The sequence below is a fragment of the Cynocephalus volans genome, chromosome X (assembly GCF_027409185.1).
Source record: "Cynocephalus volans isolate mCynVol1 chromosome X, mCynVol1.pri, whole genome shotgun sequence".
NCBI classification, from domain to species: Eukaryota; Metazoa; Chordata; class Mammalia; order Dermoptera; family Cynocephalidae; genus Cynocephalus; species Cynocephalus volans.
In genome coordinates, this window is record NC_084478.1 from 16,706,576 (window position 1) to 16,732,970 (window position 26,395).

General features: G+C 40.7%; 1 protein-coding gene across 1 annotated transcript in view; it reads left to right on the plus strand.

The window, feature by feature from the left end:
• Nucleotides 1-26,395, plus strand: part of FRMPD4 (FERM and PDZ domain containing 4) — a 208,147-nt gene that overhangs the window by 174,215 nt on the left and 7,537 nt on the right. The window contains exons 6-13 of the mRNA XM_063084063.1: nucleotides 960-1,067; nucleotides 5,012-5,143; nucleotides 8,959-9,078; nucleotides 14,774-14,910; nucleotides 17,759-17,885; nucleotides 20,204-20,293; nucleotides 20,859-21,041; nucleotides 23,079-23,217. Coding sequence (XP_062940133.1) covers nucleotides 960-1,067; nucleotides 5,012-5,143; nucleotides 8,959-9,078; nucleotides 14,774-14,910; nucleotides 17,759-17,885; nucleotides 20,204-20,293; nucleotides 20,859-21,041; nucleotides 23,079-23,217 — 1,036 coding nt within the window. The remainder of the gene's footprint in view (nucleotides 1-959; nucleotides 1,068-5,011; nucleotides 5,144-8,958; nucleotides 9,079-14,773; nucleotides 14,911-17,758; nucleotides 17,886-20,203; nucleotides 20,294-20,858; nucleotides 21,042-23,078; nucleotides 23,218-26,395) is intronic.

Consider the following 26,395-nt stretch of genomic DNA (forward strand, 5'->3'; position numbering starts at 1 on the left):
AGGGAGGAAATTCAGGGAAAGAGGCAGCCAGTGCAAGGCACGGAGCCCGCCATGGGAATGTGTAGGGCTGAATTCTCCCAGGTAACTGTAAGCAGCTGGCAAATCTCTGATCATCTCATCTGCAGTTCCCTTATCTGCAAAACCAGGGGTGCGTGGTTTCAGGATTGCTTGGTTCCTCTCCAGGCCTGTGACATTGTAACCCACGACAGGAGAATAAGGCAGTTCCCTGGAAGGACTCAGAGAACTGCAAACATACCATCCTTCCCTCTCTTACCCCTCTCACCGCTCACTACTTCCCATTAAAGAGAACATTCGAAAGAATCCATTTCTATTGTTCACTTTTGGCCATGTTTCAAGCTAGCATCTCTTTCTGAGTTCTTTCTAAATGACAATCTGTTCATTATGGACTTAATGTTTTGCTCTTTTAACACACTAACCCATTGCTTATAGTTTCCTTTTGGGTTGGAGGACTGCTCCTAAATGGGTTAAAAATAGTGTTGCAAAATAGCTTTACACTTGAAGCTGGTTAAGACTCATGACTCACCATCATGACTGCCACCAGGCGCCAAGAACATCACATAAAACAGTGTCATTACATAAAACAGGTCTCCATTCGGCTCAAGACATGCTGCTGTGCTTGAGTCTGGGCTTTAGTTCCAAACATAGATGCTTAATTACAGAGGAATTATTTCTATAATCATGTTTTCCAATGGGGAATCTTCAGTTTAACAAAAATTATCTAATTGATTTTCTCATGGGCAAATATCTTTTCTTTGAATTAGGCAAATTCTTTGTATCTGGAAAAAAAATTTTCTATGAACAACTTAACTCAGACATCACCAAAGGGACATCTTGGTTGGCCTTAGAGAGTTAGAATAAAGTGTATGCTGCTACTGTGAAGAGCAGAATTCTAATTTGACTGACTAACCCCCACCCCCTTTTTTGTTGTTTTTAAATAGGAAACTGTTAAGGACAATTCACTTCTTTTTATGCCAAATGTTTTGAAAGTCTATTTGGAAAATGGGCAGACCAAATCATTTCGCTTTGACTGCAGCACCTCCATAAAGGTAAGATGACCTACTAAACTCTGTACCTGGACATCACCAGGGATATTGTGAAAGGCTGTGGGCCAGCACCTTCTCGCAGAACTATCCCTTTATTTCTGTGATTTTGATGATTGCTTCCAGGTAAGGTTGTGTGTGAATACTCAAAAACAAACCAAAACAAGAAGCTTAAACTAAGAAGGTTCTGCTCTTTTTATCCCCTTGGTATTGCACAGCAATATACATAATGTGCTATCAGTGAAGAAACACTAGGGCTAGTCATTTCAATACAAATGCAGATTAATTAAAATTGTGTGACTGTCACCAAGAAGGGTTGGCACTCTGCCCAAAGCCAGCATGATTTCTCAGCAATGTCAGCCGCCAAGAAGATTAAGTTGTTAACTGTTAATTGAATATCTGCTACTTTGGTGTCCAGCAAAAACAAGGGGTAGAATAATGAAGATTACATTTACTTTCAATTGCTGTAACCAATTTCATGAAAACGATGGGAGAAAAAAAGCAGAGATGAGGCATGCTTCTTTAGGAGAAGGGGTAAAAAGGAAGAGTTACAAAGCAATCCTATTATTTCAGAGCCACAGGTGAGTTTTACATAACAGGAATTATAGCAAAGCATATGGGTTTTCTTCTCCATGCTTCTTTCCTGGAAAAGAAAAGTGCATATTCGCATTTTTTATTGGGCAAAAGTGTATTCAGAAATGATTGCTCCCTAATGCTTCATCAGCCTAAAATAGTTTTTCTTCAAATGGTACAGTAAAAGCAATTTTATGGAGGTAAAAAAGTACCTACTGATGATCTGTACAATCATCTATCAAGAGAATGTCAACTCTGTTAAAAATGTCTATCAATAGTCAACCCCTAATCCTTGTTTTTTTTTTTAATTAATCACCATAGACCTCATGTGTGGAAGCATTTCTACAAAGGCCCGCTTGCTGCGTATTCTTATTCTCATGACACCAGCAAGCAGCTTGTTTTGAATTGCTTTAAATACGTAGTGATTTAGTAGGTAATAGAGCAGACAATATTAGTAGATTGATGTTGAACCATGAAATCATTCTTGAATCATTCCAGATGAAGTATTCCTTCATACAAGACTGCTAATTTTAAATGGCGATGACTAAAAAAGTGCTTTTTTTCCTATTTAATATCAATTTACGGTGAGATATTAATCTAATTATTGTTCAACTAACCCAGGAGTAGGCAACCTTTTTCTGGAAAGGGCCAGATACTAAATTTCTTAGGTTTTGTGGGCCATTTGATCTCTGTTGCAACTGCTCGACTCTGTCATTGTATCAGGAAAGCAGCCTTGAACAGGTGGGTTTGGGAAGTCCTTAAGACCAACCTTGGGTTCTGTCATTCACTTGAAGGACTCACAGAACTCAGCAATTTGTTATACTCATAGTTACAGATTATTACAGCAAAAAGATATTGAATGAAATCAGCAATGGGAAAAAGTGCATTGACAGGGTACAGGAGAGATCAGACACAAAGCTTCCAGGTGTCCTCCCCAGTGGATTCATGCAGACAGTGCTTAATTGTCCCAGAAATGATGTGTGACAATATGCATGGAGTACTGCCAACCAGGGAAGCTCACTTGGGCCTTGGTGTCCAGAGTTTTTATTGGGGGTTTGCCACATAGATACAGCTGACCATCCTCATGGCTGATCTTAGTATTCAGCCCCACTAGAGGTCGAGATGATACTGCATGGGCTGAGGTTCCCACCATAAATCACATTGTTAGCATAGACTATCTGGTATAGCCCAAGGCACCCAGGTAAACAGAAACATTCCTTTCAGGCAAGACATTTCATGGCCTTAGAGGTTACTTTGCAAACAAATTTGTTTACTATGTAAACAAATGGACATGGCCAGATTTGACCCACAAGCCATAGTTTGCTGAGCCCTGAACTAACCCATAGAGCTACATAATTATAATTCTCTGATACCATGGTCTTGTTCTGTGTTACCAACTGGTCAACTCCTTGCCATTGGACTTCCTACCTCACCTGAAGATGCAGGTAAAGATTCGAATGCATTTCTTAACAGAAGTAAATCTAAATTTGAGAAAGCCCTATTGTTAATTTCCTCTGGCCTCTTTATTATAGGAACCCACACTAGACTAAGTTTGATTTCCCTTAGGATTGCAGATGACAATGAGAAGACAGGGAGCCATGCAGAGAGTTCACATCAAATTTGAGTTATCTTACCTTGTACCTAACAGCCTTATTATCACAATAAACATTGGCTGGTAGGGGGAAAATAGAAATAGTATTTTTATGAAAGGAGTATGACACTGTTTAATAAAAATTGCCAGAATTCTCGCTACAGTTACAATAGGGAAAAACTATTGCTATCGATTTTCTAGTGTCCTCCCTGATGGTTCAGAAAAATGTTTTATAAAGTACTTGTTGCCACACAAAAGCTGGTTTTGTTTTTCTCTTTCCTGGGCCTTGCAAAAAAATTATAAAGCAGAGAATCTTTTTATGAAATCCAACATAGTCAAGGCATTTCTGTTGAATGATTTTGGGGGAGGTAGGTGGATGTGGGGATTTTTGTGTTAATGGGGCCTGAAAAATTTAAAAAGGGCCACAGAGAAAGATCAAAACATCAGAAGAGTCACTAAAGGAAACTCTGTATAGCAGTTTCTGTATGCTGACACTACTGACATTTTGGGCTAGATAATTCTTTGTCGTGGGGCTGTCCTGTGCATTGTGGGATGTTTAGCAGCATCCCTGGCCCCTACTCACTAGATGCCACTTATATCCCTAACCTAATTGTGACAACCAAGGATATCTCCAGAAATTTCCAAATGTGGGGCAAAATTTTTCTGGGTTCAGAACCACTGCTCTACAGGATTTTTAGCATTTGAGTACAAACTATCTTGAAGAGGGATCATTTACTAGTTTGAAAATACATGAAAAAAGTAAAGGTTGAGGAGGTTAGTTTTGCATTGCAGTAAATGTGTGTATTTGTGTATGGAACACCTTTTTGATTATAAATGTTCAATCCTATGAAACATTGCTGACAAAGCTTGCTCTTCCACCTTCTCCGGAGAAATAAAATAAAAGCTAATACATGTATATTGTTATGGTGCCCTAACTCTGTGCCAAACCATGTTGTAATGAATGCTTTCTATGTACGAATTCATTTAATCCTTATATCCCTTCCAGGGCGAGCATTATTATTACCCTCAGTTTACAGATAGGGAAACTAAGATAATTAGAAATTAAATAACTTACTCAAAGCTGCGTGGCTAATAAGCACCAGAGCTGGGATTAGAAACCAGACTGTTTCCAGAGCCCACATTCCTTGCCACTACCACACCGCTCTTTCAGAAGGGTAGGCCAGGGGTCAGCAAGCTGTTTCTGTAAAGGGCCATATAGCAAATATCTCAGTCTTCGCAGTCCACACAGACACAACTACCCAATTCTGATGATGCAGCATGCAAAAGCAGCCACAGACAACAGATAAACAAATGGGCATGACTGTGTCTCAATAAAATTTTATTTACAAAACCAGGCAGTGGGCTAGATTTGGCATGCAGGCCATATTTTGCCAACCCCTGGGGTAGATCAATTTCAGAGCTGGTTTAATTGCCACCCCATTTAGAAGGATAAATGAACTGACTATATTACATAATCCATTGATAACCTTTCTGTTTTAAGACCTTACATGATAGACAAGCTCCTCCAGCTATTTACCTTGTTAATTCTCTGTTCTGAACTCCATAAAGACTTTGGGTGGTTGGGGAGGCCAGGAAAAGGGCAAGAGAAAGGCGGCCTCATTTTTGTATCTTCTTGGATGTTTGGAGCATCAAATTTCAGAATCAACCATCTCAACTAAAATGTCAAGATCTGAAGCCTCCATGTGTAACACTTTTTGGTCATGGTAGACTCCCCAAGAGAGAAGCCTCCATTTTGATCTCATTATGTCCATGTTTCCTCTGTCAGGATGTCATCTTAACCCTTCAAGAGAAGCTCTCCATCAAAGGCATTGAACACTTCTCCCTCATGCTGGAGCAGAGGATGGAAGGGGCTGGAACAAAGCTGCTCTTGCTTCATGAACAGGAGACACTAACTCAGGTCCGTGAAATTACACCCTCAAGTGATCATGCACTGGCATGGGCAGAGGTTGCCCATCCCAGAGCTCTCCCCTCCCTCCCTCTAATCCTTTAAATGTATTAACTGCATCCCTGGGTATCCACACTAAAGGAAGCGCTGGCATTCATAATGGATTTTACACCTCATGGTGATGTTTCCCTTTTTGTCAGTCTTTCATAGACTGTCAGTTGGTCTCACAAACAGATTTGTCATTCAAAGACCAGCAGCTACTCCCTGGGAATATAGCTGTGTAGAATTATATTTTATGTTACTGCAATGACTTATTCTCCTGTTTCAATCATCAGTCTCTTGAATCCATTAAAAAGAAATGGTTGTGGCGATTATTTAAATTAAGCTGAAATCATATTTAGTTGTTTCAAATTCTGGGTCCATACTTAAGAGCATTTTTGAAAGCCTGAAATCTCTGCCCCAGTCCTGCCTGCTATAAATATGTGATCCACCAAATGTGTCCCAGTTCCTGGTACCAAGATGCCACCCATCTGTTCTCTGGGGAGACAAGCAGGCTGCTTGGCTGCTGAATTCAGCGTGGCACCCTGACTTTTCGCGTGATTCCACACAAGCCGAGTCTATGTTGAATGTATAAGAGATTTCAACAAATTCATCTTATGTAGGAGAGTTCATTGATGAGAGAAATTTAGGGAGAAGTGCATGAGGCGACACCAGGAGAAGAAACCTCAAGACACCACCAGGTAGATGGAGTGGCAGAAAGTGGTGTCGCCCTAATGCTTTTTGGTTGTTGCATAATTAAAAGCCGGTGTCCCACACATCGGGTCCCGAAGACATCCCTGATTCTCTTGATTGAATCCAACTCGACGTAATGAATCAATGGTGTTGATTTATATTCCTCTACCTCAACTTGACCGATTATGTCTATCAGGTTTAAATCTACCTATAGATATTTTAAATCAGTTATTATTTTAACCTGTGCCAAAACACTCTTTGAAATAGAGGACTTATTTTCTATTTCATTATGGGGAAACCACCCCTGATATACAAAATCCCTCATATGAAAGATCAGTGTCTGGGTCTGAGTCCCCACCCCACAGAAGGAGAACTTAAGACCAGGATTTGAATGTATGTGGTTTATTTGGGTGGAGATCTCAGGAAATATTGTCACAGGACTGGAGACAGGAAATGGGAAAAGTTGGAAAGCCAGTACAGAATGTATTATCAAGCCAGTTTCCACTATGAGCAAGTGGTGTTCCATCCTACCGGTACGCTGGGAGACAGTGTAGGATACACCTCAGAGGTATCCCACCTGAGGGGCGAGGGGGCTGGGGCATTTGTCCATCAACATGCCATCTGTTATTGGTGGAGGGCTGCTCCGAGGTGAGTTTCTCCCTGGTTATTCCGGTTTGCCTTTTGCTGTCAGGTGGTCACAGGTGTTTGCAGTAACTAGCCTTCAGCTTGTAGCAGCAAGTGCCAAGGGGCTATGGGCAGACAGTCAGTTACTATGAGTCTAACGAAACCCCCCACAACCTTTTGATCCTTCCAGTTATACTTTCTCTCCGAATGTCTATCTATGACCTGGCATTTATGGGACGCCTTCATGTTGCTTTCATTGGACAAAGATTCTTTCAAAGTCTTCTGGTGCTAGGTAACCAAAATGTCTCATTCCAGATTGAGTTCCAATTTTTAAATTTCTTTTAAATGTTAGAAGGAAACAAAAAACTTCTAACAATGATTCTTCCTTCACCTTTAGGCTTTTTTTTTTTTTTTCATTTTAAGAATCAGTAGTGTAAGTAAAATGCTAAAACTCAAGTATTATCTCTAGAAAAGAAAAGTGATTTAAAATATCCTGAAACAAACCAGCTATATATGCCTTTGAAATCAATGTATATGAAAAACTCAATTAATAAAATATTTATAGACATGATTGAAACAGGGAGTAAGTATAAGAAATTATGATTTGTCCAATAACAAAAATCATTTTAAAACATTTAATCTTGATGAAAAACCCCATAGGAACTTTTAAGAAACTCTACCTGAATTTCTGGCAGCTTGATACTAAAATTCTGTCTAAAAAATACTACTGTCTATTTACATACTACTTAAAGTTTCCAAGACACTGTTTTTGTTTGTTTGTTGTAGAGACTGTTATTCTTATGGACTGCCATGTCTAATGACTCTAAGGCACCTTTTTGCATTACATTAATTTATTTCACAAAACTATTATAACGTACAGTAAAAGTAGACTCAAGATGGCTTACGGAAAATTCATGAAAGATATATTCTAACCAGTAATTAAAGGAGTTGGAGATATGATGCTTCCTGACTTTCAAACATCAGAGCAGACCTTCAGGCAAAATAGCCCATGAAGTCACTGTGAAACATAACAGCAGGGCTGACCAGCACTACAGGCCTCTTAGGTTCCTCTACCTTCCTGGTTTGTTTTACCATCAGCCGATGATGAACAGCCCATAGCTCTCAAGTCTCATGAGTCCATTAAGCTTTGCAATCCTGCCCACAGCTAGAAAGCTAGTTGCTACTTATCAGCATGCCCAGATATTTAAAAGTAGAATGTCTTTTTCCATTGGAATTCTTCTGTTCAACAAAGTTAGCAATGTAAACTGTGAATACACACACACAAGTTATGGGACTCAATAAAGCTATTTTTATTTTAAAATTTTAAATTGCAGATCACAAACATTTTTATTTTGCCAGGTTTGTCACCTGCATAAAAGTAGTTACACACAACTGTATTGGTTCATGCTGCATGGTTTTAGTTTCATTTTGTTGACCCCTTTGAGGGAAATCAATACACCTTTGTCTTTTTTCTTGGAGTCCAATGCCTTTCATTCATTTGTCTGTTTATTAAGCACCTACTATTATTACTATTTATTGATTGATTTCCTTTTGTTGCAAAAGGAATTAAGAAACTAACACCTAGTAGTTGACACATACTGTGCTGGAAAAAAGGAAACAAACCAAAACGATCCACAGTATATAACCCTAGAGAACTTGTGGTATATTCCAAGCTCCTTTGAACAAATTGAACAATGTCATGCTATCAGATATGTGGGGTAGTTTGGAGACTTGTGAACTCCAGACATAGTACACGGGCCAAAACTTCTGTCTTCCTACCTTCCAATGAGATGTCACCCAAAGTGCTTTTTTGCTATCACGCTTTCATTGCTACAGTCAGTCTGGTGTCTAATTTAGAAAAACCCACAGCAGTGTTATGCAGTAATAAACCAAAGTGGACAATTTCTGTGCGATCCCTTTGGGTCCCCTTTTGTAGTCCCCACCCTAGACTCAGTGTGCTATCCCTGACAACAGCCAGCGTTCTACAGTTCTCCTGAAAACTGCCCTCAGACTGCTGCAGCCCATGTCCCTTTAGGATAGCCCTGGACCAATAACTCCTCAGTGCTCCTCTGGCTCAGGTCTCAGCAGTGTGTGGTGTAACTCTCACCCCACAGTGACCTGCAGGATCAGCTGTCACTCCCTTCTGCTGGGCTTAGCTGAGATGGCACCCTTGCTTGTCTTCCTCCCCCTCCCTGACCTGCTCCCCCACTCCCATACTGGCCTCTCAGGGGAGCAGTTCTTAGTAAGTCCCTTTTACACAAACCCTCATCTCAGGGTCTGCTTCTGGGGAACCCGACCTGTGTCACAAGGTTATGTGCCGTTTTCAGGGAATGAGCATCTGTGATAAATACTAAAAGAACTTCGACTGCTTCTTTCCTGAGTATCCAAAGAAAGTTGACTTGGCTTCTCTGTCCTCAGCCATTTCTCAGTCAGCACTGAAGGACTCTTGTGTGATTGGTCTGCCCTTCTAGGTGACACAGAGGCCCAGCTCCCATAAGATGAGGTGTCTTTTCAGAATTAGCTTTGTCCCAAAGGATCCAATTGACCTATTAAGGAGAGATCCAGTTGCTTTCGAGTATCTCTATGTTCAGGTATGTAAAAATGTTGGCATGTTTTATATAAATGTTGTGGGATAAATTAACTTTGGATTTTTTCCTGAATTCCTTCTTATGGGATCTTCTTTCTCTTTGTTCCCCACCCAAGGTCAATGAATTGTAAAATGATTCTGTGGTGCTCTTTTTCTTTTTACATTTGATTTTAAAATAATTTCATACTTCTAAAAAAAGTTGCAAGTGTAGTTGTCTGTACCCTTCACCCAGATTCACCAAGTGTTAACATTTTACCACATTTACTTTATCTTTAGCGTGTGCACGTGTTCTATTTATCTATTTCTCACCACACAAATACACACGCACACACACACACTATATATATGTGTGTGTGTGTGCGTGTGTGTATACATACATATATATATATATATATATATATATATAATTTTTTCTAAACCATATGAAAGTCAGGTACCGAAATCATGATTGATCACTCCTAAATACTTCAGTGTGTGCTTTCTAATAACAGGGACATTTTCTTATATAATCATTGTACAATTAACAAAACCAGGAAATTTAACATTGATACATTTCAATGATCTCACCTGCAATTCATGTCCAAATTATGCCTATTGTCCCCAAAATGTCCTATTTCAATTTTCTTCTAGAACAGACTCCACTGCAAGATCCCATTTTGTATGTTGTTGTCATGTTTCTTTAATCTCCTTAAGTCTGGAACATTCCTCAACCTTTCTTTGACTTTCATGTCCTTAATGGTTTTAAGGAGTACTGATCGTTTTTTGTGGTTTTTTGGAAGAAATCTCTCAATTTAGGTTTCTTTGATGTTTTCTCGTGATTAGATTAAGGTCATACATTTTGGAAAGAGCAACATGAGAGACTTTGTGGCCTCTTCAGTCTGTCACATCAGGAGGAACCTGATGTCTGTTTACCCCCTCAGTGGCAAGGTTGACTTTGTCTCTTGGTTATGGTGGCGTCCTCCAAATTTATCCATCCCAAAGTTACTACTTTTCCTTTTGTAATTAATAAATAATATGTGGAAAGTCACTTTGCAACTCTTTTATTAACCCGTACTTCATCAAACTTTCACCCACTCATTTTTGTATTAATTGATGATTTTTACCTAACATTATTATTATGATGGTTGAAAATGATGATTTTCTAATTCCTTTATTTCTTTTTAATTTGTTAATTGGCATGATACTATAAGAGAAAGTTTTTCCTTCTGCTTTATGTGCTTGTTCATTCATTTATTTGGTGCTTAAGTTGTTCTGAAATATTGTGATACTGGAATTATTAATTTCAAGGTGATAAAACTAGACTGTCTATATGTGATATCTAATTCTGAGATATAATTCTCCAAAAACAAAGCTTCCAAGAATAAGTGTGTTTGTCCCAAAGGGAACTTAACTAATTTTAGAATTAGGAGATATTTCTAAATTTTTCTATAACTGCTTCCTATTACTTTCAGATAAATTTCCAATATCATCACATTAAACAGTAAGAACACACTTACCTAATGCTTAGGCATCTAGCAGTAGAGCTACTCAAAGAGATTGTAAACCTAAATGTAGCCTTTCTCGGTAGTTGATACACTGGTATTTGTTTTACTATTGTCAGTATTTTCTTACATGTTTCAAAGCCTTTGTAATCTTCAAAAGTTGGGTAGTAGAACAAATAGGTAAAAGATGACAGACAGATGTAGATGAGATAGATGTCAGAAGTTAGGAATGGTGACATAAATTAGAGGACAATAAGCCCTGGAGATCAGAAATTAAGTCAGAGAAGAAAGAAGCAGAGCATACTAGAACCTTCTAGCAGATGGTGGCACTCAGGATAAGGCCAGTTAAACCTTTCCCACCTCAGTGGTCTTTGGAAGAGACGATGGTATTTACAGCCCAGTAGGAAGACTGATGTGCATGGAGATAACCCTGAGTTATGAAGAAGAGTCAAATCCTATTCAGTACACCCTGTGCATCAAGGAAAGAGACGTATCGTGTGCTTTACAACGTATTCCACCCCAAACAGTGAAACTGGCATGTTTTGGATTCTTTAAGCATTAAAATTTAGTCACCTGGACCCCTCACTTGTCAACAATATCCCCTGCTCCCCAACAGGCCAGGGAACCCAAAGGTGACTGCCTGAAGCAAAGAGCCTGATTGTCAGCTGATCTGTTACTGTGTCGTCCCCATATCCTGCTGAGAATCAGCCCAGGGCTTTGCCATGCAGCTCAGACCAATGTGCTGCATTAACCCCTTTGGTAGCTGCATATAAACAGTCACAGGTGCTGGTCAGTACAGGGCTGTAGCCAGCGAGATGCGTTTGTGGTTGTTCTCTATAATTATACGAGTATACCCACCCGGTTAACAGGATGGATCTTTGAGACAATTTTATTCTGCTTGTGTTTAAACATCACAAGTCCATTGCATTTATATAAGAACAATGATATTGGGTTTGCCCTGGGGAGGAGAGACCGCTTGAGTAGACAAGGTACTGCTCAACACAGTTCTCTTTAAGGTGTACTTGCTCAAATCTAATGCAGTTTACAGACATCTTTCTTATTCAAAAGACACATCCTTTATACCTGTAATACTGTCCTCAGAACAGGAAAACCTACTGGAAATCCTGCCCAGGGACGAGCAGAAAAAGACCGATGATGCTTCTGCTTTCCCACGTTGGGTGTTGCGTGGGTGGCGCATTAGCCACCTCTTCAAGGAGTAGCCAGTGGTGGGGAGATGGAAAGCCACGTATGGTGGGTGATGGAGACCAACATATAGCTACTAGTAAGAAACAAGAATTTCTTTGCCCCAGACCCTTTAAGTGCAGTGTATTACAGAATGTGTGGTCTGTCTAAAATAACATATCGGTCTAATATCAGTCAATAGATCTGCAAATGGTGCCTGTGTGTACATGTTGATTTTAAGATACTAAAAAGATGCATAAAATTAGCCTGTAGCACAGAAGAATAAGCAAAAGCAATAAATAGCACTTTACAAAGACAAAATCAATTTAACTTACTGGGTTTCTAACGAGGACAATAGCCACTGACTTAGAAAAACCACGATGAAGAAAACAGAGTTTTTAAAAGTGATAATATCTATTCATCTCCTAGTCATTAATCGTCCATAAGGACAGATTTTGGCATACGGAGTAACAGTAAACTCTAATAATCCAGACTGTTCTCATTTGTAATTATAATAGGCTATGCTGACGTTTACCTGTCCACTATTAAGAAAAAGATTGTTATACCAATTAGTAAACAGGATAAGACCTCAGAAGCTCCAAAATATTTTCAAACACTTTAGCTGTGTTGGCTTCCTTTTGAACATCTAACATGTTAATTGTAAATGAACTTTTTGTAAGCCTAAAGTGGAGACTGTTGGGACCTCTATTCAGCAAAACAATGACTGCCATTTGCTTGTGTAACTGTATTTTAAGAAACTATACTTGAGAGTAATAAAAGCATGATTAGTCCCCAAAAATATATATAATTCAGACTTCACACTAATTCTTCAGGATCAGTCTGAACTAATTATGTAATGCAATTAAGTGACTAATCACCTTGTCAAAAAATTCACCCAGAAGTCTGGTTAAATACAGGGTAAAACAGGGATGGGAAAAAAAAAAGGCCTCAGCCACAACTCTTAGGAGAAGTTAACAGTGGTGGCTCAGATTTATAGAGCACATTCCATTTTATGAAACATCCTTCCAGATGTCATGGCAGCCTTACCAGTTAGTTGATAACTCTCAAGTTAGATGTTGCTGAGGGCCCATTTTTCAGATAAGAAAACTGAGACTTGAGATATGAAATGCCACCTCCAAGATCATTTGATTAGTAGTTGACAGAGCCTAGAATCAAACCTGGGGCTTTTGTCTCTAAATTCTGGGCTAGAATCCTCTATTTCAAATCCATCACGCAATAGCAGTCATAGAAGAAAGTGATTTACCAAAATGATTTATCACAAAACTGATCCTATAGGTGCCTGCACCTGGCACTGTGCCAAGTGGCTTCCTCGCTCCCATCCCTCATGGAACTCTCTAAAATGACCCTAGGCTGTCAACCCCTTAAAGCCCATATGGCCACGTGGAATTGCTGTCACAGGCTGCCCTATCTCCTGCCTCACAACAGACGCACTTCCAGCAAGGGCTGCCATGCAACCCAGATAGGTTTAAGATTTTAAGGAGAAGCAAAGGTGGAAGACTGTGTTAGGGAAGGAGAGGGGAGAAAATGTGACTTGACTCTTAGCAGTGAAGCAATGGGCTGAAAGACACGCACCCACAGCATGCACTACAGAGCATGCACTGCACGGCTCCAGTGCAGCATGTGCCTGTACGCAGAGGGTAGATGGCATGTGCAGAAACCACACGGGCTACATGTCCCCATTCTAGTACCATCAGTATGTGAAGTGGTCATCAATGTGCCTCTCTTGGAAAGGAGGTAAATCCTTATGTAGTTTTTCATTTGAAACCTTGGGACAAGGCAAAGAATAAAGAAAACAAGGAAAGAAGAATGGGGCTAAATATTATATTTTCTAGCCCAAGAGCTCAGCTTCCCATAACACAAATAAGCAAGCACATGTGCAGAATATGCTTAAGCAATGCTGTGCTTCTCTTCGACATTTAGCTCCCTGCTCTGCTCCTAACGAGCAGTGAGAATGCTACTCTGAACCCAGTCTCTTGTGGCCATACAGGACTTCACACTCTAGAACACACTCTCAGCCACTCTTTAATTTGATCCTCACAATGAACCCTGTGAGGTAAGTGTCTCCATTTTAATGAACAAACTAAGGCCAAGAGACAGGGAAAGACTCCCACAAAGTCACACATTTGGAGCAGCAGGGCAGCTGCCATTAAAATGAATCAAGGATTTTAATAGCCGCCCTTTTCCAAGTGTGCCAATGTGCTGTCATAAAGTGCTTGTGCATCTCATCCAATCCTCAAACCCTCCAGTGAGCTACGTAGTGTGAGTCCCCATTGCACAGATGAGTAAACTGAGGCTGCAAGAGTTGAGGTGCATGGGTAAGGTTATGCACACAGGCAGCTACTGGCAAAGGCAGGACTCCAAAGCAGGTGGGCGGCAGTCCAGAGCCGCTGCTCTCAGCCACCTTGCTAACTCCGCCTAGGTGAAGCTGCTCTGGATTGGAAGATGAGGAGGTGGAGAATGATGTTAGATGATGGTAATTAACCTGTAAGAGTGCTTACCACTTACCAGGTAGAGCTCTAAGGGCTTTACATTGTTAGTGCTTGTAATCCTCACCACACCCTGTGAGTAGGGAGCAGTATTATCTCTGATTTACAGAAGAGGCAGACGATTAAGAAGCTTGTTTAAGGTCCAACCCCCTATGAAGTGGAGGAACAAGTTTCCAACCTACGATTCCAACCCCTGCAGCCTAATTCCAGAAACTGCATTACGCTATCAATGCTTCCTATGTTTATTTAGAAATTTCACACCTAAATTCCTCATTATTTTTACAAAAAGCTAAATATTTAAGTAGCAGCTCGTCGATTATGTTAAATGTTTCCTTTGGTCTCCTTGTCTGTGCATGCGATTAAACACTGACTCCGTTCCAAGCAGCGCGGTGGAAATGCTTCCACATTTAGCCTCCTTGCCTTTGAAGTGAAGGTTGAACACCGGGAAATGAGTGTCACCTGTTCCTCTAAGGCCACGCGAAGCGGCCCATTCTTTGACAAGCTGCGCCCCCTGCTGGTCTCTCCGCAGAGCTGTAACGATGTCGTTCAGGAGCGATTTGGACCGGAGCTGAAATACGACATAGCCCTGCGGCTGGCCGCGTTGCAAATGTACATCGCAACCGTCACCACCAAGCAAACGCAGAAAATCTCCCTCAAATACATCGAGTAAGTGTTGACTCTCAGCGCCATTTCGGAGACAGGGGTGCTGCCTCCTTAACGCCCGAGTGTATTTTTGATCTGTGTGTCTATTTCCAAAATTGATCTCGTTTGTGGCAGAGCATTCGTTAACCAGAGGCAAAATGTATGAACATCATGTTCACTTCTGGTGGAAGAGATCCATTTCTTACGTAATCCACCGTTAGAGAACTGTAGTCAAAATGAGGGTCAGACGTAAAATGAAGCGTACATTTTAAAATTCCTAAAGGGACTTGGTTCCCAGCCAAGCTTTGGTCTCAGTACTTCCCACACATTAACTTGTATAATTCTCACAACATCGCTATGAAATCAGTAGGATTTTAGCTTCATTTTACAGATGAGCAAACTGAGGCACAGAACGATGAAGAAACTGGCCCAAGAGGGACTCCCCATTGTGCTGTAGTTTGCGTGATGGGTTGAGGCATCTGTGTTTGCAAAGAGTTCTGCATAGCCTGAGATCACTTTGAGATGATCAAAGTGCAATGTAGGTTGAGGCATCTGTGTTTGCAAAGAGTTCTGCATAGCCTGAGATCACTTTGAGATGATCAAAGTGCAATGTAAAAGGTAATGTGCTTAGTCATATCAGGAAGGACGGTGTGAAGTAGCCGGAGAGGATTCCACACAATCAAACTTTGCTTTGTGAATCACAGATGGCTGGGAAAACGTGAACGCCCTCTCTTGTTGAATTTGCCATTTGACCACATCCATATACTTCTTTGGCCAGGGAAGATCCCCTCTTCTTAGATAAAGTAGTTTGTATTGCTTTCAGTTGATGAGACTACTTAAGGTTCATCCTTTAAAGGTGAACCCTCTGTCTCCCAGTCTCTATGCAAGTCAGTAGCCTAAAGCAGCCATGGATTCAACCTTGTGGCTCTTAATGCGGCTCTTAATGCCAAGAAAAAGAACTCCTGTTTCAGAGTTCATCGCAGGGCTGAAGCCACTCTCTATGTAGTGCTAAAATCCTTGGATTCCTCCCCATCCCCAAGTCCAAGAGATGTATGCACTAATTAAAATCCCACCTTCCAAAGAAGCTTCTCATGGGCTGCCTATAAAGCCTTCCTAAATGCCACAATTCCAGCTTGATCCACCAGGGGGCAAAGTGGATTTCTCAATAGGTTCCTGAGCCTGTGTGGGGAAGGATTCAAGCTCCAACTTGTTGACTTCAATGCCACTGTTCTGGCACTTCTCAGCTCACTTGCTGATGCCTAGGCACAAATCCTTGGGTGCAGTTTAAGAACCTCAGGCCTTCAAGTCTCGGTCTACTCCTTCTCCCAGATGGGTTAACTTTTTCTCTTGCCACACACGTACAGTGACTGTAGCCTGAGAGAGACTCAGCTCCCAAAGAGGTCTCCCGCTTAGATGCACACCTTCCCACTCTTGTCCACTCCCCTTTCTGATGCCTTAGGGACATTCGAAAAGGTGGCCTGCACAACCTGAGACAATGTGAGACAATTAAAATGCACTTCTGTTCCTACTCTCTGTACCCACACTTTACCAAATTGTGTAGTCAAAGCCTCTCAGAGATAACTAGCTTGACTAAGAATCTTGTAGAGTCTACAGTAATGTTCTCATTAATGAATTCTTTCTCCCAACAAATATTCATTGAGCATTTTATATAGCATTTACGTTAAGAAAGTAGAAAATATTAATACGTGTAAATTATAACCCCGGCTGAAGAACTTGTGGTCTGATTGTAAAGGCAAGACATAAAGATATGAAAAGTAATTATTTAAAATAATGATACACAAGGGACACAAAATCAGCTACACTGTGTGTTTACAAATAAAAATAAAAGTAAACAAATAAAATAGAACAATGATACAGGTAGAATTACCAGGTGGCCTGTAAGGAGAACCAAATGCTGGGTAAACATGATAAGAGTTGAGGAGGAGGAAGAAAACATAGTGATCACAAAAAATACCGTCTCAACTATGGAAGAGCATGAATGGTCAAGTAGGAAAAGGTTGTCTTCCTACCCTTCTTTGGAGAGGACTTGGAGGAGGATAAGTGACCAGAATCTTCTTGGAGGTCTTCACATAATTTAGAGGACACTAGTTGGGCACATCCAGATAGATTTCCTAGAATTCAAAATATGGAAGCTTTTTAGAGGAGGGTTGTAGTCATTGCTGGGGAAATGGGCTCTTGGTAAAAATATATTAACCCAGTCCCACTTGTTAGGGTTTTTTTCTTATAGATCCACACCCATGAGTGATGTTTGCATCTCCCTGCCAATACCAGACATACTTGAGCCCCCCACCCTGACTTCACACCAGCAAGAAACGTTGCTGGAAGAAGTTAGACAGACATGAACCGGCCAGGACAAAAGAGAACTGTGTATTCCTAGAGAAATAGCTGTTGATGAGGCAGAGGGACAGGGTTTGGGGACATGGAGAGTTGCAGCCATCCTTCTAAGAGATGAGAGAAAGAGTATGGGCAGACAGGGACATAGGAGACTGGCAGTAAACAAAAGGATGAGAGAAATTGATGTTGGAAATACAAACTCAAGACACGTGAGTGAATTTGAGGAGACTCAGAAATGGGGGGACAAAATGCCTCTTCAATTTCCATTGGTCCCAAGTAGCTCATCAGCATTCTCTCTGGTGAGGAATGTTTCTATTTCAGTGCAAACTTACGTATTAATGATCAAATAGTACGTTTCCTGAGTGTAAATTAAAAGTTGCTTCCCTAATTGAGAACTTGTCTCCATTCCCTGCCTTACCAAAAATTCGTTTGTTGCAACAAACATCAAGGTGCCATTTCGTCTTAGATAACTAATCATCACAAGAATGTGAAATTAAAGATATGCTCTTTATTGCAGAAAAGAATGGGGATTAGAGACTTTTCTTCCCTCTGCCGTGCTGCAAAGCATGAAAGAGAAGAACATAAAGAAAGCACTTTCACACCTTGTCAAAGCAAATCAAAACTTGGTACCACCGGGTAAAAAGGTATCACATTTGCATCTTAATAGAAAATAGATTTTAAAGAGAGGCTTGCATGCGTTTTTTAAAATGTTTAAAATTAGTCATGAATAAAATACTGAGCATCATATTTTCAGAAGCAGAAATGTTGTGTAACTTTCTTTAACTGTTAACATATTTCTAAGGCTAATGAAAAATAAGTATTCTTTTGGAAAGCTATTTGTTTCTAACAAGCTATAGACTCCTTATGGTAGGGTGTGTGTATGTGTTCATGCGCCCGTGTGGAAGAGCCTTGCACAGCCTCTGAGACCTCGTGGACAAAGGATAGAATTGCGAGCTAATTCCACCTTTGCCTCATGCTCTTGCTTACCACTCAGACCAGCTTAAATGCACAGCAGCCAGCAAGTGGCCCTGCAGACCAGATGCCACATTAATTAAACCAGCATTTCTCTACCATGGCACTATTGACATTTGGGAAAAGATCCTTCTTTGTTGGGGGGTGGGGGGCATCCTATGCATTGTGGGATGTTTAGTGGCATGTCTAGTCTCTACCTATGAGATGCCAGTAGCCCCTCTCCCCTAATGGTGACAAACAAAAATGTCTCCAGACACTGACAAATGTGCCTTGAGAAACGAAATCACCCCCATTGACAACCATTGGATGAAATCCTACTTTTGGAGGGAAGATAAAATTATTTCTGTCACTCACCATCATTACTGCTAAAAGTTTTGTTTGTCTTTGTCTTCATTAAGTAGGGGAAACACAAAGGATATTTTAAAATGTCCTTCTGATCAGAAAAAAAGAGGTATGGTTTATAGGTAATAAAAAGCAAATGATTCCAGGAATCAGAAAGAGAAGGAGCCTTAAAATACTGGACCTATAAAATTGGAAGCAGTCTAGCAACCCAAGAACACTTTCCAGTTGATACTGGCAATAAAAACTTGTGTGGCTCTAATACAAATCGGTGCTTACGTGGATAATTCTTCCATCATAATGTCTGACTGTAAGTCATTTGTACTGGCTAAAGCACTCTTATCTCTATTCCCTCCTCACCTCACAACTTTTCTTTTAAACATGTAATTAGGTTCAACACACTATCAGCCACCTTTGCCCACTTCCCAGTTTCATGGGGAGAATGCCTCCGGTCACAGTGAGCATTTAGCTTACAGAAATATAGCAGGATGTCTTGGGGCAAGATTTTTTAACTTTGAGTTCTGATCTGTCTGAAGCTAATTTCTGTTGATTGACTTGATGTTTTTTGTTTTGTTTTGTTTTATTTTCCCCAAGCCTGGCCCACTAGTCTTGTAATAATTTGGGTAATTGCTATAAGATCGAATGATCGATTGATTGACCTGTCTATCACTGTCCTCTATAAAGGTCGGTTTTCTAGCCAAGAGTGAGTGGTTTGCTTTCAAGACAATTTGCAAAATGCTTTCGGTTGGTTTTTCTTTTTTTTGGTGGTTGGCCAGTACAGGGATCCCAACCTGTGACCCTGTGGTTATGAGGCTGTGCTCTAACCAACTGAGCTAACCGGCCAGCCCAGACACTGCTATTTAATGGTGGTCTACATGTTGTGAAAAATTCCACCCTTAAGAAACATTCCTGGAATATTCACAGACATTTTAAAAATTAAAAACCGTTTTTTAATGATGTAGGAACCTACATTTTTAAGTCTATAAATTTTATCTGGTTAAAATTTCATTTGTAAATCATTCATGAAACTCAACAGATTCTCAGAGTTGAATTAATAAAACAGGGATTTATATAGCAAGTTCAAACATTTCCACAACGATGGGAGCTCAGAAAGTTCAGGTTCCCTGAAAACTTGCAAAGACTGGAAGAAACTTGACAGGGGACGTGTAAGAGCCTGTTTAAAAGGCTTTGCATAGATTGCAGGTGCGTATTCAAAACAGCTCCCACAAACCCTATATACAGGTGAGTCACCTGTGCTAGGGGAGGATTTGTATACAGACTGGTTTTGTCCCTAATTGCAATTGGAAAGTACCACTTGCCTCTTGAAATCTCCCAAAGATCAGATGTTTCAATGGAGCATTTTGTCGTCTTGTTCTCATTTGGTGAGTGCCCTGGCCCAGCGTGCCCATACCCAGAATTCCCCCATATGTATCCCCCCAAATAAGATTTGAGTCTTGATGTCATGTTGCAGTCCTTCATCAGGAATCCAGATCCGTAGCAATTTACCTTCATTCCTAATGCAGAATCTCTGTCACACCCCCCTCTTCAGCGGTAAAGTCAGCCTCCTTTGCCCTGGGTTTCAGCTGGTCTGCAGCTGAAGTGGAGTCGCACCCAATGGAATTAACACCTGAGGTTTCTTTTCTCCCTTCAGCTCTCTGCGCTGCAAGCCAAGGTCCATTATCTCAAGTTCCTCAGTGACCTGCGACTGTATGGGGGCCGGGTGTTCAAGGCTACGTTAGTGGTAATTTCTTTTTCTTGCTTTTTCTGGGAAGCCAAGAGGCCTGCAAAATGTCACTATAAAGGCTGTCTTGAATGAGCTGCCTCTGATGACTAAAGCAAATCAGCTGTGAATCTTTTCCAGCCTTCATTTCTAATCGGCTTCACTACAGGCTGAAAATATCAGAAGAAATATTAAACTAGATAATGCCACAGCAGAATGCCCTAGAAAAAGAAATGCGAAGAACCAAGAGAATCAAAGGACTCTAACAATGGCTTTCTCTTAAATCATTGAGCCAGAAATTGCTTTCACACTAAAAAAGGGGGAAAAAACCACCACCAACAAAAGCCTCTTATGATTATGAGTATATTGTGTTATGATAACATTTACTTTCTACATTATTCATAATTTATTAGAACCTCCATGCAGTCATATACCTGGCTCTTCTAATTGGATGATTTAGTACAATATGACCCAGAAATACCTTCTAAAGAAAATGTTATCTTATAAAAATAGGCTCTCAGGCTCAAGTTTGCATGGTGCTTCAGAGGTCGGATTTTTTAATATTTTGTCAACATCTCTTTCTCAGCAGGCAGAGAAGCGCTCAGAAGTGACTCTTCTGGTTGGACCCCGATATGGCATAAGCCATGTCATAAACACCAAAACCAATCTGGTGGCTCTTTTAGCTGACTTCAGCCACGTCAACAGGATTGAAATGTTTACTGAGGAGGAGAGCCTGGTGAGAGTGGAGCTGCATGTGCTAGATGTGAAGGTAAATCTTTCAGATGTTGACACATGGCCTTGATTTAAACACCTAATTTCTGATAACACTGCTGGTATTTACAAAGCAGGCAGAAGGTGGTGTGTGCACAGCATCAAAGATGCCGTGTAGTGCAGAAAAACTCCACCAACTCAGGCCTCAAGGCTCCAATCCTCACTAAATGGCTGTGTGACTTGGGGACAAGACGCTATACTTCTCTGGGCTCAGTTTCTTCATATATATATGAAAAAGCAAGTGCCATCATTTCTAGGTCCCTTCTGACTCTAGAATACATGAATTATATAGAGAGTGTAGGGGAGATTTTTTCCCAACTAACTTTCTATAATATGTAACTCGTATAGAGAGTCAAAGAGATTTTTTCCAACTTTCTTTAAAATTCCCATTCACTTTGGCTAGATTGGGTCCATATGTGTTTATTCTTTTGGAAAAGCTGGGTGTTTTAATCTCTCTTCTCATGCAATAGCAATTGGTACTGACTGAACATCTGGCCCCTACGAATGTCATGGCCGTTCCATTTAAAACAACAATCTGAGATTGTCCACAAGAGCTAAACTCTACTTTCAAAACAGGAGCTGACAAGAAACAATCCAGATCTTCTGTCCTTACCTTCTTTTCCCAGTAAAGATGAGTCATTGGATTTTGGCTAGGTTAATATATCTAGTGTCTCTTTGGAGAAAAACACTGGACCCAAAGGGAGACAGCATCAGCCAGGAGGGTGCTCTGGGAACAGTCAGGGCAGACCCAGCCCTACCCTACTCCCACTAGGGTGGTGTGGGAGCTGTGGATTAAGCATAATTGGGAATATGGGACACTATTTCTACAGAACAAATCAGACACATGAGTGAGCTCTGCAGCAGGAACAGATGATCATGAAAGAGAGAACATGGTGCTCAGATGTGTTGGCCATGACCCATGCAATTTCATGGGCTGAATCCAGAACGCTCCAGGTGACTTCATGATGAGCTAAAAGTGTACGAATAGACTTAAAATGCCTGGCCTAGTCCATAACCAAAGATGCTGAGAGAAATAGCCCCATCATGGGAAAAGGCAGAAGAAAGGGTAAACTGGACCTGATAACAGGGATAATCTGCAAGAACTAATGAGTAGTGACCCTGCTGATGGTGTCCTGCCTGTGTAAAGTAATGGTGGGGTGGCTTGGAGGCTGAGGGGAAAGCTCAATTGAAGTAGACAGTTTCACAGGCAGTGCAGGGCTTTGCATGGGAAGTTACATTTCACCAGCTGGGGACGTTGAACCTGGCCAGTGGCCTACTCCTGGGAATGAAGGCAAGAGGCATGCCATCTCTGTCTCTGTCCCTCTTTTGATGCCTGCTTTTTGTTGCTCCCTTATTTCTCTATTACTTTCTCTCTCTTTCAACAAAACCCACCCTTCCTAAGTCAATGAGAAAAGTCGCTTCATCAAACACTTCCTTTCATACAGCTAACTTTCATCTGGCACCCAAGATCCATGTACAATTATATAATAACCTCATTGTTTCCAGAAAGTTTTAGCAAGGCCTTTTCTCACCTCCCATCTCTGTTTTACCCTCCTGTAAATTTGCAATTTCTTTAGAAGCATTCTTTTCCTGAATCTCTTTGACACTTTTCATTTAGTCTCAGCAGTAGTTTCTGCTTGATTTTTTACCTCTCTTTAACACTAATTGTCACCATGAACCCAAAACATAATCTTCTTGTGATTTTCAGATTGTAGGCTCACTTCTGGTAACTGAATTAACTATCACTTCTGAAAATGTTAACTATTTGAGAACAAAACCAATTTTTTTTTCATTCCAATATGACTTGGAAGAGATTCACAATGTCCAGGCTTTTTGAATGATGTCTCCTAAATGTTTTTCAGTAAGGCACTCCATGTGATCCCTGACTTTTTCTCCCCCTTTTGTGTTTCTCCAATGAAATGCTTGCTGAATAACTTCTTTCGTTTACATTTTATAAGCATAAATGCCACTGTTGACACTCAAGGGAGGTTATTAAGGATGAATGGCTTTAACTCGAACATTCTTCTTTGTATAGCCCATCACACTCCTGATGGAATCGTCGGATGCCATGAACCTGGCCTGCTTGACGGCTGGATACTACAGGCTACTTGTAGACTCCAGGAGGTCGATATTTAACATGGCCAACAAGAAAAACGCAGGGACCCAGGAAACAGGTATTGTCTTCCTCAACTCATGAAGCACTGACCCATCCCAGCTTTCACACCCCACCCGACAACAATCATGAGGATAAAAAGTGACAGTTGTACCCACACAAAAATTCTAATGTCCAAATTTAACACAAAAGCCTTCAAATGCTCCTGATATGGTCTAATTGTTAAAAATGAAAATGCTGATTTCCCACCACATTTGACATGTCACTCACAAACGTCTGGGTGCTTGCTTCAAAGGCAGTGATTTTATTGTTGTGAAAGTCTTTGTGGCTGAGTTTTTACTGCTGCACTCTTACCCAGGTCAGGATGCAGAGTTCTAAGATGGAATGGCCGAGTGGGGGCTGTGAGCCCTGCCTTAGGGCTGGTCTCTCCATAAGGTGTCCTAGGCCTGGGCTCCCGGGAGCCTTCTCCCCGCAGTCCAACTCACCTCTGGGATTCTGGGAGTTTCACCAACGGGAGGACGTGGGCATTGCCTAGCACTTGGACTTGGAGGCTCTAGAAGGGAATTCTTTCCTCTCAGCAGCCATCTTAGTTCCATAATAGGAGCATCCAGATGGCAAAGACATGAAATCAGTTCAGCCATGTGACAGGCCAAAATACTTCCAAAGTGAGGACAAGGAGGGTCGCAAATGTTAAACTGATTTTGCCTTCGTGGGTGGGTAGTTTTCATTTGTTTTAGGACTTTTTTTCTTCAGCATTTGAGCAGTTTCCTCCATCTACAGTGTATATGCAGTAAATGGGGCTGCTGGACAGACACCACCATTCAAGGCAGAGCCACTGACCCCCAGGAAAAAATATACAATCAGGGGTTTCATAATTAGGGTTTCTTTCAAAAAAAGGAGAATTCTTAAGAACAATTTTTATTGTTGCTCTTTCTGAGAGAAAAGGGGGGAAGGAAAAAGAAGGGAAGAAACATGCTCTCACTTTTAAACTGAGCAGAAAACAATCACACTTTATTCTAGAAACACATTGTAATAGGTAGATACACACACGTTCATACAGACTCACACGCAGTTTATTATGATGGCCGAGTATGGGGCAGCCAGTACAGTCATAGAAAAAGGAAAGCCAGAAAGAAAGAGAGATGGATAAAGCCTGTTAGAAGGGAACTTTAACTTTTGAGTCAGATATGGATGAGCCTGGAGACAATGATGTTAAGTGAAATAAACCAGGAACCGAAGGAGAAATACCACATGTCCTCACTCATAAGTGGGAGGAAAGAAGGGAAGGAAGGAAGGCAGGCCACAATAAAATGCTGAACTTTCAGAAGGAGAGAACAGACCTATAGCTACTAGAGGTGGGAAAGGAAGAGGGGGAGGAGGATTAGGGAGTGATTGGGTAAGGGACACAAAGAACAATTACAATTTGTGATAATGAACATGCTAATAATATTGATTTGATCATCACATACTGTACACAGATACTGGGAATCAACTCTGTACCCCATAAATGTGTATAATCAAAAATAAATAAATAAATATTTAGGGAAAAATAAAAAGATAAATCTAAGATTTAATCCAGCCCCGCCTCAAGGTGTCTGGTTTTTAAAATTTCTCTAAGCTTAGGTTTCCTTACTTCTAAAATTGGGATTAAAAACCTAGCTGGCAAATAAAGGTTAAAAACCATCTATACAGCACCTAAAACGATGCTCAGTACTTCTATTAATAATTGACAGTCACAAAAATACTGGTGGAAAAAATTGAGAATGAAAGTGAGAGAAACGCAGAAAGGAGAGGAAGACAGGACATCAGACAAAGAAAGTCCCCGAGAGACACAAATGATAAAAAATAAATAGAGGAAGGGAAGGAAGTCGGAGGAGGTGGTAACTGTGAGCTGGGTTTGGTGTGAGCAGTTTTATGAGCATGTGTTTCCACTGAGCTAGAAGATTTAGAGCAATTTAACACTGACCCGTGAAATCCCAAAGAGCAATTCAGCAATTTAACACAATCCTTTCACGTTGGAAAACCAGTTTTTGGCTTTTTATTTTCAAATCTGAAAGTTTATCTTGAAAATAAAACCTTTACCTTGAAATCCCAAAGAGCAATTCAGCAATTTAACACAATCCTTTCACATTGGAAAACCAGTTTTTGGCTTTTTATTTTCAAATCTGAAAGTTTATCTTGAAAATAAAACCTTTACCTCGTGGAATGTTAAGACTGTACAGGTGTATGAAGAAAACGAAACCTATCATTCTAAAAATGGTTACAGCAATAAGGACCTTGCTTCTGTCCAATTGATGGTGACCCACAATGTAATGTTTAGTAAAACTTCAAGAGGCAAAAACACAGTCACAAAAAATATTATTACTGTGGAGAAGGAATGGAAGTTCAACCACTCAGTAATTTCTCCCAGTTTTACAGCAAGAATGAGTATGAGGGCACATGTTCCAAATACTTCTCCCTATGAGAGAGAGAGAGAGAGAGAAACACCCCAAAAAAGAAACTGGTAGATCTAAGCCGAGCAGCAGCCTGGGGCTTAGCATCCTTAAATGGCTCCAAGTACTCTTTTCTTTTTAAAAACTCCCAGAAGATCTCCTGAAACCCAAGGAATGTAGAGAGTGACATGTGGTTAGGCCACTTCATCCCTAGTCCACTGTTGCCCCCCACTCTGTGGGTGACTGGGCTACAGAATAGATCCCAGTTCCCATCCCATCTCCTTCCATGTCTCCAAAATCATTCCATTACACCCTTTCGGAAGGAAGCCAGGATTGAGTGGGTATCTTCTTCTCACTTCAGATTGATCATAGACCTTGCTAAGATGTCTAATAATGAAGAATAGGCCTCCATTTCTTCTTCTCCATCTTGAAAATTAACCTTCAAGCACTTTCAAAATCCCTGATGCCACATATTTATGTATCTCTCGGCTTTAGTAGGGTCTGAATAAGATCATTAACTTGCTTTTAGCCTGCTGACCTATTCAGTTTCCTTTTTGGTCTAAACCAGGAGTTGGCAAACTATGGTCAAAGGGCCAAATCTTGTTCTTGTAAATAAAGTTTTATTGGAACTCAGCCAGTCACACTGTATTACTTTCCTTGGGCTACTGTAACAAATTGTCATAAATTTGATGGCTTAAAACAACAGACATTTATTCTCTCAAAGTTTTGGAGGCAAGAAGTCCAAATTCAAGGTGTTGGCAGGGCCCTGCTCTCTCCAAAGACTCTAGGGGAGAATCCTCCCTTGCC